A 14,717-nucleotide genomic window follows, 5' to 3' on the forward strand; every position below is an offset into this window, starting at 1 on the left:
CTTTGTGGAATGAAGTTTTTGTTTCTTATTAAATTCGTAAATTCAGTTTCTATGTTTAGAAATATAATTTGTATTTTCAGAAATAACGATTGATGAGACAATATCAAAGCATATATTCACCAATGTTGGCCAATGTTTGACTGTGGTATTAAGATCGTTGGGTAGACATGCTTGTGCTTAAGCTTTGGAAAGTGCACATTTACTCAGGCTCCTACTCTGACTCTTGCAAGTGATGACATGGACCACAAATCCAGTCCATACATGAATAAAGTCTTATTTCTCACTCACCAACTTCAAATGTGTAGGAAAATGTTTTAACCTCCATCATCCAGAGGGCTCCAGTGCAAACGTGAAGTCTCTTATGTAATCAAGTCAACACAAGGGCACTTTAAGCGAACAGTAAACTGACATTGTGTCCACACTCACTCTAACCGACCGTAGACTAGCCGTAACATACAATAGTGCTTATGCCGTACCTGATTATCAAAGTATAATGCAAGGCACAAAAATATCGTTAGCGTAAACTATAAATGATCCTTTTTAAAGTTAGTCCTTCAAAGACACTCATCCATTGCGTGTAAGGGACATCGTCAGTTATAAAGCTTTCCCGTGATATATGATACAGGTGACGAAAAATAATAACAACAAACAACGTATACAATTGATAAGCATGAACAGATCCACAAGCCTAAAAGAATATGAAAAGGAAAATGGATCCTCAATAACGTCAAAGATATGTTTAAAATATTCGAATAAGAAAAGGTGTCTACGTTGTTATGTAAATTTGATGTGTGTCTTAATAAGATTTGTATTTCAGAGTATTCTAGTGTAAGTCTTTATCTTTCACGGAGTCTCTATCTGATAAGCTTCTTTATGAGTCCCTGAAATGGAACCTACTTGTTCTGAGGCCTGTTGCTAACCACTACGTCATTGACCGGCTTTCCTGATCTCTGACCTTTACAATTGGTGTTGACATCTGCCAACCAAATTTCTCTCCTACCTAGCTACTCATAAACCGGCAGATACCATCTTAAATATTGAAACTTCTCAAACGAATTGTTCTAACATACGTACGAACATGAGTTTCTCTTGTCCATACATAAGTAAAGGTGCACCATTCTCGTAAAACTGATTGCTTTTTTTCTAAAAATGAGGAGGGTTATTTTCCTTTTACACTTTGTGTACCCATGATGATTTGTAGATGCTATTATGGTTCAATGACCTCCACAGAATCTAATGATTTGTCGGCAGACAAAACACAACAATATCTTCCTTCCTCATGGACAGAATTTAAATACTGTTGGATATTGTATTTTCCAGGTCATGAGATTTATCAAAAAGCCATGTACTTATACTGACATCCAAATTATTTAAAGTCATTATATGTAAAATAATCTCTAAACTTTATAGAGTGTGCATCTCATGACCCATCCTATTTAACATCACAAATAATGATGAAGTTGAAGAACCTGTACTGGTTTTTAGCTGTGGTTTCCTCCTGGGAAAGCAAGTTAATAATGATCCAGAGCGTCGATAAATTAACCCAGTCTCTTATCCACATCCTATACTCTCTAATTACATGTTGTTGTTGTTGTGGTCTTTAGTCCTGACACTGCTTTGAGCAGCTCTCCACGCTACTCTATCCTGTGCAAGCTTCTTCATCTCACAGTCCTATTCAATACTTCCTCATTAGTTATATGATCTACCCATGTAATCTTCAGCATTCTTCTGTAGCACCACATTTCGAAAGTTTCTAGTCTCTTCTTGTCCAAACTATTTATCGTCCATGTTTCACTTCCATACATGGCTACACTCCATACAAATACTTTCAGAAAAGACTTCCTGATACTTAAATCTATACTCGATGTTAAAAAAATTTATCTTCTTCAGAAAGGCTTTCCTTGCCATTGCAAATCTACATTTTATATCCTCTCTACTTCGACCATCATCAGGTATTTTTCTCTCGAAATGGCTAAACTCCTTTACTACTTTAAGTGTCTCATTTCCTAATCTAATTCCTTCAGCATCGCCCGATTTAATTTGAATACATTCCATTATCCTCGTTTTGCTTTTATTGATGTTCATCTTATATCCTCCTTTCAAGACACTGTCCATTCCGTTCAACTGCTCTTCCAAGTCCTTTGCCGTCTCTGACAGAATTACAATGTCATTGGCGAACCTCAAAGTTTTTACTTCGTCTCCATGAATTTTAATACCTACTCCAAATTTTTCTTTTGTTTCCTTTACTGATTGCTCAATATACAGATTGAATAACATCGGGGAGAGGCTACAACCCTGTCTTACAACCTTCCCAACCACTGCTTCCCTTTCATGCCCCTCGACTCTTATAACTGCCATCTGGTTTCTGTACAGATTTTAATAGCCTTTCGCTTCCTGTATTTTACCCCTGCCACCATTAGAATTTGAAAGAGAGTATTCCAATTAACATTGTTAAAAGTTTTCTCTAAGTCTACAAATGCTAGAAACGTAGGTTTGTCTGTCCTTAATTTTTCTTTTAAGATAAGTCGTTAGGTCAGTATTGCCTCACGTGTTCCGATATTTCTATGGAGTCCAAACTGATTTTCCCCGAGGTCGGCTTCTACTAGTTTTTCCATTCGTCTGTAAAGAATTAGTGTTAGTATTTTGCAGCTGTGGCTTATTAAACTGATAGTTTGATAATTATCACATCTCTCAACACCTGCTTTCTTTGGGATTGGAAATTATGTTCTTCTTGAAGTCTGAGGGTATTTCGCCTGTTTCATATATCTTGCTCACCAGATGGTAGAGTTTTCTCGGGATTGGCTCTCCCAAGGCCATCAGTAGTTCCAATGGAATGTTGTCAACTCCGGGGGCCTTGTTTCGACTCAGGTCTTTCAGTGCTCTATCAAACTCTTCACGCAGTATCGTATCTCCCATTTCGTCTTCATCTACATCCTCTTCCATTTCCATAATATTGTCCTCAAGTACATCGCCCTTGTATAGACCCTCTATATACTCCTTCCACCTTTCTGCTTTCCCTTCTTTGCTTAGAACTTGGTTTCCATCTGAGCTCTTGATGTTCATTCAAGTGGTTCTCTTATCTGCAAAGGTCTCTTTAATTTTCCTGTAGGCAGTATCTTTGTTACCCCTAGTGAGATAATCCGCTACATCCTTACATTTGTCCTCTAGCCATCCCTGCTTAGCCATTTTGCACTTCCTGTCGATCTCATTTTTGAGACGTTTGTATTCCTCTTTCCTGCTTCATTTACTGTATTTTTACATTTTCTCGTTTCATCAATTAAATTTAATATTTCTTTTGTTACCCAAGGATTCCTACTAGCTATCGTCTTTTTACCTACTTGATCTTCTGCTGCCTTCACTACTTCATCCCTCAAAGCTTCCCATTCTTCTTCTACTATATTTCTTTCCCCCATTCCTGTCAATTGTTCCCTTATGCTCTCCCTGAAACTCTGTACAACCTCTGGTTCTTTCAGTTTATCCAGGTCTCATCTCCCTGAATTCCAACCTTTTTTAGTTTCTTCAGTTTTAATCTACAGGTCATAACCAATAGCTTGTGGTCAGAGCCCACATCTGCCCCTTACAATTTAAAACCTTGTTCTTAAATCTCTGTCTTACCATTATATAATCTATCTGATACCTTTTAGTACCTCCAGGGTTCTTCCATGTACACAACATTCTTTTATGATTCTTAAACCAAGTGTTAGCTATGATTAAGTTGTGCTCTGTGCAAAATTGTACCAGGCGGCTTCCTCTTTCATTTCTTAGCCCCAATCCATATTCACGTACTACGTTTCCTTCTCTCCCTTTTCCTACTCTCGAATTCCAGTCACCCATGACTATTAAAGTTTCGTCTCACTTCACTACCTGAATAATTTCTTTTACTTCATCATACATTTCTTCAATTTCTTCGTCATCTGCAGAGCTAGTTGGCAGATAAACTTGTACTACTGTAGTAGGTGTGGGCTTCATAACTATCTTGCCCACAATAATGCGTTCACTATGCTGTTTGTAGTAGCTTACCCTCATTCCTATTTTCCTATTCATTATTAAACCTACTCCTGCATTACCCCTATTTGATTTGTGTTTATAACCCTGCAGTCACCTAACCAGAAATCTTGTTCATCCTGCCACCGAACTTCACTAATTCTCTAATTACATAGTGGATGCGTAATAAGATCTGTGACTAATGAATGAAGAGAATACTATGTTATAGAAAGACTCTCATAATAATATTTCTATTCTCTTTTTAAAGCTACATTCGAACGACATCCAAGATTATTCAGTCAATTAATTATCTTACAACGAACGCTATGTAATCAATTATACTTGCCCAGAGACTTATATTTACTGCGCCTTTCAAAGGTTTAATAGTAACACTTGAAGTGAGTAGTATGTAATGAAATGGCAGTAGCCACAGAACACTAATGATACTTTCTTCACCATTTGAGTGGGTAGTGTATCATACCCTTTGATGAAACCTCAAACGTGAACTCTTTTGTCTGACTGTAGAGTCCGAAAGGAATATGATAGTAATAATAACATAAAGTCCTGTTTCTGCCGATGAACTTAGTAATTAATTAATTCTAGTGCTGTTTCTGTTTAACATTCTCAGAATTATGGCAAATGCAGTGATTTATTACGAGAAAAAGATACATTTTGTAATTGTAGAAACGTCAAAGCCCTTGGAAAATGAACGCCTGAAAACACAATATATGATGATAATAGTTGTTCTCCGATACCTTAAACCACGTTATCAATGAAAAAAGCGAAATTCATCCTCTTGGGACGCGGACGCGATATGGATGTAAGTAACTTCATGTAAAATTATGTCATTAATAATTGCAATAATAATGGTTCGAGTTCGGATTTACTTTGCAAAATGACCTGTTTCTCAGCCCTCCTGTTTTAATTGTAATTTCTGGCCGTTTAAATGGAGTTGGAAGCAACTTGCGTGATGACAGAATGTTCGAGCGGCATATGTGTCTACCGGCTATGAAGCCGCATCTTCATGGTAATTCCAGTTCCATTTAACCTTCTTACACACTAACAGCTTTTGTATGAAAGTTAGATGTATACAGCTTCATTCGTCAACAAGTGCTCTTTTAACATAAAATGACTATTATGGACTAAATTTAATTTTTTATACTTGTAAAGCCAATAAATTTGACTTTATATACAGTAAAATATAGTAGTAAAATATAGTAAGTATTTACAATTATTTTAGTGCAAACGAAAATAATTACTCTTGTCACTTTTGTACCACATTTGAATAGATTTTTTTGACAACATTTGATACTCGTGGTCTGTATTATAAATCAAATTTTACGAAAGGGATCGCGTCAGTGTGATTCCTAAAAGCGTTAAAGTAACAAAGAAACTTAGCGTGACCATGCCTTTCATATGTCTATATCATCTGTGTTATTTTCTTATAGCTGTACAAAGTTCAGTTCCTTCTTGGAAATCAAAACGATGCATTATACACACACACAGACACACACACACACACACACACACACACACACACACACATACACACACACACACACACACACACGCACACAATCATACACATTCGCACTGGTTATGTCATTGCAATTACCAAGTCGAAATATTTCTGCAATCCTTTCGACTAGGTAAACTAACGTATAAACGCTTGGAAAAAGGGAATTATAATATAACGCATTTATTCTTAACTCTATCCTCTCAGATGAATTGTCACAATGATTTTTACATTTCCAAATCGTTTTTGAACCAAACAGAACACATGTGGCAGGTAATGAAGTAAGATTTAACGACTATCACTGATTTTATTTATTATATTTGATTGGAACATACTTGAGGTAGTTAGGTTTCCAAACAATGTTACATAGTGATGCCTCATAAATACAGTGGTAGCGGGCTACAGCGCTTAAACTAAATGTTTTCGTAATACGAATATATTAACTAATATTTTTATTGAACCGTTTAATTTGAAAAAGCGCACAGCTCGCTAACTGTGGTTACAACAAACGGACTTTGATGATTGTGATGAGTTTGGTGTGTGATTCGCTCAGTGGCATGGTTATCAGCGCCCCTACAAATTACCAATGCTTATACTTTTCGCTGTGGCCATCTCCTGAATGATGACGAAATGATATGGACAATATAAATACCCAATACCCAGGCGGACTAAATCCCCAAACGAACAGGGAATGGATTGAGCCAGGGACCCCGTTATCAAGAGGTAGCATTACTAAACAACATCCTTTCTTTATGTTTTGTTCTCAGCACTTGTTCTGGGCGGATGCCTGTTCTAGTTGACGGTTGAATATTTCAGGTGTTCTCATTACAGTTGGCAGCGAGCCCTCTGACCGAACACACAGAGCTACCCACGCCAGGTTAATTAGATCACTAGCTGCGACCGATATGACATCTTCAAATGATGCCAGTTCCTGCTGTCGCTGTTGCAATACGTGGCCGATGGTAATCGGGCCAGGCCAGGAGCAGACTGCCCGATGATCACTCAAGAACAGTTCTTTTCCGACTAAAGACATTAACGATCTGTGGCAAAAGGCTGCAGTTCCCAACGCACGTAAGGACAATTCTGATTTTCACGCAGTATTGGGCAACAATGGAGCCACTACATATCTCCTCGCGAAAGATGTTACCTAACGAGAAGGCGCTACTAGTTGGATAGAAACAGCGCTGGTAGTGCCCTTTGCCAGGAGCCACAGAAAGGCATTCCGCCCATGCGGCGTGGACACTGTGCTAACGGACGCTCCTGTTGTTAACAACTGAATTAAGTGCTAGGAATGCAGGGCGTCGGATCATGAATCAGAAGTTCTTATTTCTCCTGTTTTAATTTAATTGAAATCAGTTCCTAGATTCCAGGTGGCACTTAACTGAAAATCTGATCCGTTAAGTAACACTGACATCAGTACTGAACAGCATAGCCTCCTTAAAAACACAGTCCCAGAAAGCTGACGCAAAGGATAAAACTTCAGACTAGTCGTAAAACATGCGATGTTCTGTATCCAGGCAATGCTCTGCTACTGCTGATTGGTCAGGTAGATAGCACTACCTTTGCTCTGGCTGGGTAGTCTAAGCGACATGTCCTGGGTTGCCAAATGTTAAAGTATACTCCTCGCAGGGCAAACAGCAAAACGAGAATCCTGCAAGTCTCACATGAGTGATCCTAGATGACGCAGCGGTTTCGGTGGAAGACAAACTACGCATCAACACTTCTCAAGCTCAAAACCCATATGTCAAAGCTTCCGTGCAACAGGCAATTTCGAAACTCTCCGTTGACGCTGCCACAGACATTAGGAGGGGTTCCTGGCAAATTTTACCCCGAGCCACCCCAACCTTCTCAGCTGGAAGTTTCAGTTAGAATTGAGAGCAGACAAGGAACGCCTTAATTTACCTGCCGTCAAGCGGAACGTCACCATCCTTCTCTCACGACCTGAATTCAGTAGCAAGACAGAGGCGCTGCTCGATGATCCTCCTTGTCTCAAGCTAAGAGAGGATCCAACTGGCAAGATTTATACAACAAAATTAGACCTTCTCAAGAACAGTTTTTTTTTTCAACTAAAGTCATCAAGGATCTGTACCAGTAGACTGCAGATTCCCCAAGTACTGTATGGCCTACCGAAAATACATAACGACTGTTCTCTTCTTCGCCCAGTATTGAGTAGCACTTTGACCATTACCTGCTTCGTGGACGTAGATCTACCTCTCTGTTGATTGAAACTTCTCGTAGTCAAATGTGATCGTCATATTGACAAATCCGTGGACTTTACACGACGTCTGAAAATTCTTAATCTATAAGGGTTCGATATTTTAGATTCCTCTGCTTTGTTATTTAGGAAAGTAACTGTGCAGGGCATATTGAAGCTGTCAGTTACAAATATGAGAAATACATTTTGCCTTGTTTACACATGCGCTTACCTCAAGTAATTTGTTGTATTACAGGATTTATTTAGAAAACGTAGACGGTGTCGCCACTGACAGTCCTTTCTCTCCAATTGTGGTCAAAAAATTCTATAACAAACTTTGAGGGGAAAGTACTGCAAAGGGTAAGTCTCCAACATTCGTGCATCTTGCGGTATGTAGACTTTTCATTTATTCTGTGGCCCCACAGAATAAGGATTTTACTTATGTTTCTCCATTATATGAACTAGCTCCATCTGAATATGCAGTTCACCATGGAAACAGAAAAATATTACGGCTTGCCATTCATTGATGTCATTGATAGAATAAAAGTCGACGGTACACGGGCACATAGTATCTACAGAAAGAACCTTACACAGAGGAATGTCGACCATTCAATACGTAATGCAACACGTTTTTTCTAGGCAATTTTTGACTGAAAAAATTGGGAATTTGTCGAGAGATATATACCTGTTTAAGTCCCCCTAGTTTCACCAAGCTCCAATATATCGCTGCGCTGTAGACAGCCTTCAAATTGGCGTTTGTGACAGAGGTGTGTTCCAAACAGACAGCTGCCATTGAGTTTCTTTCGGCGGAAAAGCATAGATCGGAGATACTCATAGGCACTTTCAGAACGTCTCCGGAGACCTATCAGTGAAGAAAACATTGTGAGACGTTGGGCGAACGGTCAGCATCATTTCAATAAGGTCAGACAAAGCTATCCGATGTCACGCGCGCCGGCCGGAAGTACACAGTTGTGACACTTGCAATGCTGGAACGTGTGGACACTGTCATTGCACGTGATCGTCGGACCACAATCAAACACCTCGCTACACAATATGACGTCTGCGTTGGTCATACCGACAAACTCGTCCACATTCCGAGAGACTCCATCGTGGTTTCCCGTTGGGTTCCTCGCCGTCTATAGAGCAGCGAAGGACCGTCTGTACGGAACTGATTGCATATTGCGAGGCTTATGGTGACAATTTTTGTTCGAACATCGTCACAGGCTATGAAACGTGGGTTCATCACTTCGGCAATGAATTGGGTTGTGGAACAACACCCCAGAATAGAAAGTTCGCGTCCTCAGCCATTAAAATCTTGACGTCGTCCGAGAGCGACCCTTGGCTATAAAACATGACGATGAACCACCTCATATCAGTGTGGACGTCCGTAACCGTCTCAGTGTTTTATTTGCCGGTGGCTGAATTGAAGGGTAAGTCCTCTCGTATGTCCTGCGAAGTTACCTGACCTGAGAACCTTTATTTGTTTCCTATGGGGATATTTAAAGTCATTTGTGTATGACATCGCAGTAGACACGGAAAGGGAATCTGTTGCCAGAATTATAGCCGACCTGCGATTTGATTCGAAACACACCAGGTACATCTGTCAGGATGCGTCAGAACCTTGTTCGCCGATTTCATGCTTGCATTGAGTTTGATAGACATCAGTTTCAGCACATTTTGTAAGTCATTGTGTCAGTGACGGCATTTGCAGCTAACTGTAACTAACGGAAACAAAAAGGTGAACATTAATGTGATTTTATTCGTATTATCTCCCAGCTTCACAACCTGAAATTGTTCAATAGAGCATACTATATGTCCTGTTAAATATTTGAACACTCTTACGGAAACACCCTGTATAATGTAACTACTATATCCTGAGGATAATACTGCGGCTTGTTAATTTAGATTTCTCTTCCCCCAACGTTTGAAATCTACATCGGATGTGTTGTAACAGTTGTCTACAGACAGATGCATATCGGCATCTTCATTAGGTTGCTATGGAGGTACTGATATGAAAGATCTATTATTCCAGAGGAAATAGCCTTCAATTCCCATTTGATATCTGGGACTACACAATTTTTCTCCCCAATTAACCCACATGAATACGAAAATAGTTGTTCACACAAGACGCATGCTAGAAATTATCTCGTTCTTCCCACCAAAGGTAACTACATCAATTGGGGGCCGTACTGCTCTGAGGTCACCAGTTTTGGTTTACACGGTGTTTGGGGACGACTGAGGCTGATATTTAGGAAAGGGGGATAGGGACGGGAGGTGGGAGTACTGTACCATTAATTGGTGACATCATACGAAGCCTCCGGCTTCGACGTATGCTCTTGAGGTAACTAATTCGGTGATCTGTTTTCTATTTGTTTTTTTCTCACTGTACTTATTCCTCATGCGAGTCTCGTAGTGAATCAGAGTTTAGACAGGAAACGACCTTGTTAGTTCCACCGTGATTTACCTTGTTTCGTGGGGAAAGCTCCTGGTCCATCTCCTGAACATCAAAATGGTGATCGTCGCGCTCCCATAATTCGTTCAGCGAGGTTAAAGTAATAAATGAATATACGGCGAAATATGTTTGGTCACCAAGGTCTCACTAGCGGCAATTTATCTCATTCCATATTCTCCTATCTGGAATCTGAACAGCTACTGTTGACAGATCAGTCATAGATTAATTGAAGCCTCTGGACAGTATTCTGTGAAGCGGGACACAGATGTGTCCAGCTGATGTCGACATAGAGCAGATCTGTTTCACTTCTTCCTTGTTCGTCTCATTTTGAAAATGCTATTTAATGTTAAAGAACAATAAGGTTTTCAGACTCTTCCACCTCCCAAAGAAATTATTTGCCTATGTTACGTAAATCATTCACTGTGCCTCATTGATCTATCAGCGTAGCTGTTCAAGGTCCGCATGGGAGAAAATAGAACGAGATAAACTGCCACTGGTGACACTTTTGTGCCGAAACCTATTGCGTCATATATTCTTTTATTACTCTGAGCTCGCTGAACTAATTGCGGGACCGTGACTATCAGATTATCAAGAGGTCATTAGTGTGGAGACTCACTTGCGTAATCGATAAGACCGTTATAAAAGCAGCGCACAGCCGACTGTGATCATCCGCCGGCCAGAACCATGCAGACAGCCGTCGTCCTGTGCCTGCTGGTGGCGCTCTGCATCGCTGCGCCCTCGTCGAGGTCCCACTTGCCCAGACCGCGCCTCGATGGCCGCATCGTGGGCGGCGAGGCCGTAGACATCTCGCAGTACCCTTGGCAGCTGTCGCTGCAGAAGCTGGGCTCCCACAGCTGCGGCACCTCCATCATCAGCTCCAACTGGGCGATGACGGAGGCCCACTGTCTCGAGGGTGCCTTCGTCAACTTCGTCTCCCTCAGGGCCGGATCGTCCTACCGCGGAAACTGCTGATCTGTGTACGATGCTGCCGACGGATATTACCACGGGGATTACGACTCCGATACCACTGACTACGTCGTGGGTGTCATCCAGATTGCCCGATCATTCTCCTTCGATTCCAACGTTCAGGCACCGAATATGCTTACTTGAGCATTTTTTTAAATTCATTTTTGACTGGGAACTGTACGCTAAGGGTCATTTGTTTAGTTTCTTTCTCGAACATAGTTCAAGGTGCCTTAAATTCGATACTAAGTACAGGATTCTATCGGCAACCAGCGAATGCTTCCCAGATATCACCATCCCTAAACGAACTAGAAACCATTCGCTACCATAACAATTATCTTCTTCAAATAATTATTTGTACATAAGATAATTTTCATGCTTAGAACGATCGTTATCATATGGTGACATTTGTGTCAGATCATCCAGGTATGCTATGTCAGTTCATGTGTGTTTATTTACCGCTGTTCTCTGCTCCTTTTATGAGGCTTTCCCGGAGTTGTGTGGTAAAAAGATATCTTCACGACGGTACATTTTAATTTTATTACATAACATGTTTACTCTTTTGTACCAAAATACGAAGGTTGGGAAGAAAGTAAGTTCCGATTGGTCTCTAAATGGTAACCACAGTAAATATTAGAAACATTTTGTTAGCAAGAGTTAGCTACACTTTGCAGATACTTCTCTACATAGGTGACACACCAACTTAGACATTACACATGATAATCTCTCTATGAAACGAAAAATTTAAAGTTTGTACCATGTAGGGGGGAAGGGGTAGGATCGTAGCTGAGTGAACAGTTTGTCTGACTACCACATCCTAAACTCAGGCTCTCTAACATTTATTGACATCAATCATATCAATCCTTCGTTAATGAAGTAACAGCAACATAGTCAGCTCTTACACATTACATTTGTCTAGGTGTACAGATGAAACGTGTCTAAATTTAGATATTAAATGGTATAGCACTATTTTTTCCCTTCAAAATTACCTTCTTAAGACACATACAATAAATATTATGCAACAGGCCGTCATTATTAATTACTGCACAGGTCATTCATAATCCTCACTTCAGGCATTAAAGTTTTATATATTTTGCTTTTACGGAACACAACGCTTCCTCTTTCTCCTCTCAAATATCTTACATCTTCTTCTTATCGGAGAGGTGAACTTCCCCCAAACATTCTTTAACAATGTTTATTCACGTTTCTCTTATTTTCTGGTATTTCATTACATTTAATGCATTCAATTCTCCTCTAATTCCATATCTCGAGCTATGTCAGTTCATGTGCGTTTATTTACCGCTGTTATATAATTCTTCTCGGCTTCTTTTAAGAGGCTTTCCCGGAATTCAGTTATAAACCACGATTTCTTTCTATGAACAACTATTTCATAAAATATTTGAATCGCATTTCTCTCGTACTTTCTCTTCACACATTTATATCTTGTAACAAATATAATCCATAACTTTGATAATCTTACCTCCACTCGGTCGTCATACACATATGTGGCGATAACAATGTTTAAGGTGGTCTACTGATCTAATGACACTCACAGTGTTGGCTGTACAGTATGATAACCTTTAAAAGCCATTCACTTTCTCTCCTTCATAGAAATCGTCAAATCAAAACTGTGTAAAGTAATGAAATAGCTACGCTATAAATAAAATAGTACGTTGCATTTTACTTGTGATGTTTGGCAAGTTCTGTGTACTATGAAGTAGTCATGTTGCAAAGATGGGTTCAGTGTTTGGCTCAGCTGACGATCTTTCATACATATGGTCCACTACAGGCTGAAATCGGTTACTGTTTAATAAGTAACACATACGTGCAGCGGAGGGATAGCTAAATCAAATTTTTTGAAGAAAGATTAATGCATAATGTTTTGTTAGTTATGTGAACGTTGAATAGCGAATGTCATGTTCCCAAAGCACTTTCGCATGCTGCTTTCAAGGGCGCTTCGTGACGAGTGTGTACCATACTTTTCAGGTGGTGAGCCTCGGCTCGACGGAGCCATCTGCAGGCACAGCGGTGACCATCACGGGCTGGGGCGCCCTGTCCTCCGGAGGCTCCTCCCCCATACAGCTGCAGGCAGTCACCACGTCCATCGTGGCCCGTGCCACCTGTAACACAGCCTACGGCGGCGAGATCACGCAGCGCATGATCCGCGCAGGAGAAGACGAGGGCGGCAAGGACTCTTGCCAGGGTGACAGCGGTGGACCCCTGGTGGAAGGATCCACCCACTACGGCATCGTCTCCTGGGGACGAGGATGCGCTCAGGCCGGCTACCCTGGCGTCTACTCTAATGTGGCCAACTTGCGTTCCTGGATAACACAAGTAACTGGCGTGTAACGAGTGATGCAGCCGTTAATGAATAAATTATTCTAAACTGTAACATAAAACGATGACAATAAAGCTTTTTTTTTACTGTTACATCATGTACGAATTTTATCAACTCATTCTTAACCGAAGTAATATGTCCTCAAAACTACAGTGATGAAATCTCCCGTATTATGAATTCCATACCAACAGTAATGCACACGGACATACTCAATAAACTATAATGGATGATGTGTTTCTGAAACTATGGAGGTATGTAGCTAGTCTCATACATTCTACACAGAAGTCATACACGTTTTGTTACCGCTTCCCTCAATGATTTCTGAAATTTAAATGGGATGTTATCTATCCCTTCTACCTTATTTGGTCTTAAATCACCCAGAACTCTTTCAAATTCTGTTTCAAACACTGGATCCCTATTTTCCTCCCTGTCGATTTCTGTTTCATCTTTTATCGCGTCATCTGACAAGTCCTCTCTCTCTCACACACGCCTTTAATATACTCTTTCCACCAATCCGGTCTCTCCTGTGCATTTGATAGTGGAATTCCCGTAACACTCTTAAGGTTACCACCCTTCGTTTCGATTTCGCACATATTTGTGTTTACTTTTCTTTATGCCGCGTCAGTCCTTCCGATAGTCATTTCTTTCCGATTTCACCAATTTTTCTTGCAAGTATTCCGTCTAAACTTCCATGCGCTTTGCACTTATTTCATTCGAAAGTGACTTGTATTTCTGTATTCTGAAATATCCCTGAACATATTCTTCATCCTTCGATAAACTGAAGTATTTATAGTGTTACCTAATGTTTCTCGCAGCTATCTTCATGGTGCCTCTGGTTTTCTTTCCAAATTATGTCTTTTTCCTGTTTTAGAGCTGTCCATGCTTCTTCAGCTCAACTGCCTACTTAGCTACTCATTTATAGCAGTATATACAAGTTCAAGCGTCTATCATCAGTCCTTAGTACTTCCGTATCCCACATTCTTGTGCACTGACCCTTCCTGACTGGTCTCTGAAACTTCACTCTACCCATCGTCATTACCAAATTATCACCTCATTCTGCATCTGTTCCTGGGTACGCCTTACAACTCGTTCTCTGAATTCCGAAACTTTGAGTGACAACGATGTAATCTACCTGGAATCGTGTCTCATATCTCTGCCTTCTCGAAGTATACCTCTTCCTTTCGTGATTATTGAAGAGAATAATCCCTATTACTAACTGCAACTTATTACAGAAATCAGTTGGTCTTTATCCTTACTTATTCCTACTACC

At 40.3% G+C, this 14,717-nt stretch overlaps 1 protein-coding gene across 1 annotated transcript in view; it reads left to right on the plus strand.

The window, feature by feature from the left end:
- The window catches only part of LOC126355200 (trypsin delta-like), a 35,679-nt gene extending 22,147 nt beyond the window's left edge, over window positions 1-13,532 (plus strand). Inside the window, exon 2 of the mRNA XM_050005430.1 lies at window positions 13,096-13,532. Coding sequence (XP_049861387.1) covers window positions 13,096-13,458 — 363 coding nt within the window. The 3' untranslated portion in view covers window positions 13,459-13,532. The remainder of the gene's footprint in view (window positions 1-13,095) is intronic.
- The last annotated feature ends 1,185 nt before the right edge of the window (window positions 13,533-14,717 follow it).

This window comes from Schistocerca gregaria, chromosome 3, assembly GCF_023897955.1.
Source record: "Schistocerca gregaria isolate iqSchGreg1 chromosome 3, iqSchGreg1.2, whole genome shotgun sequence".
Classification (NCBI taxonomy): domain Eukaryota; kingdom Metazoa; phylum Arthropoda; class Insecta; order Orthoptera; family Acrididae; genus Schistocerca; species Schistocerca gregaria.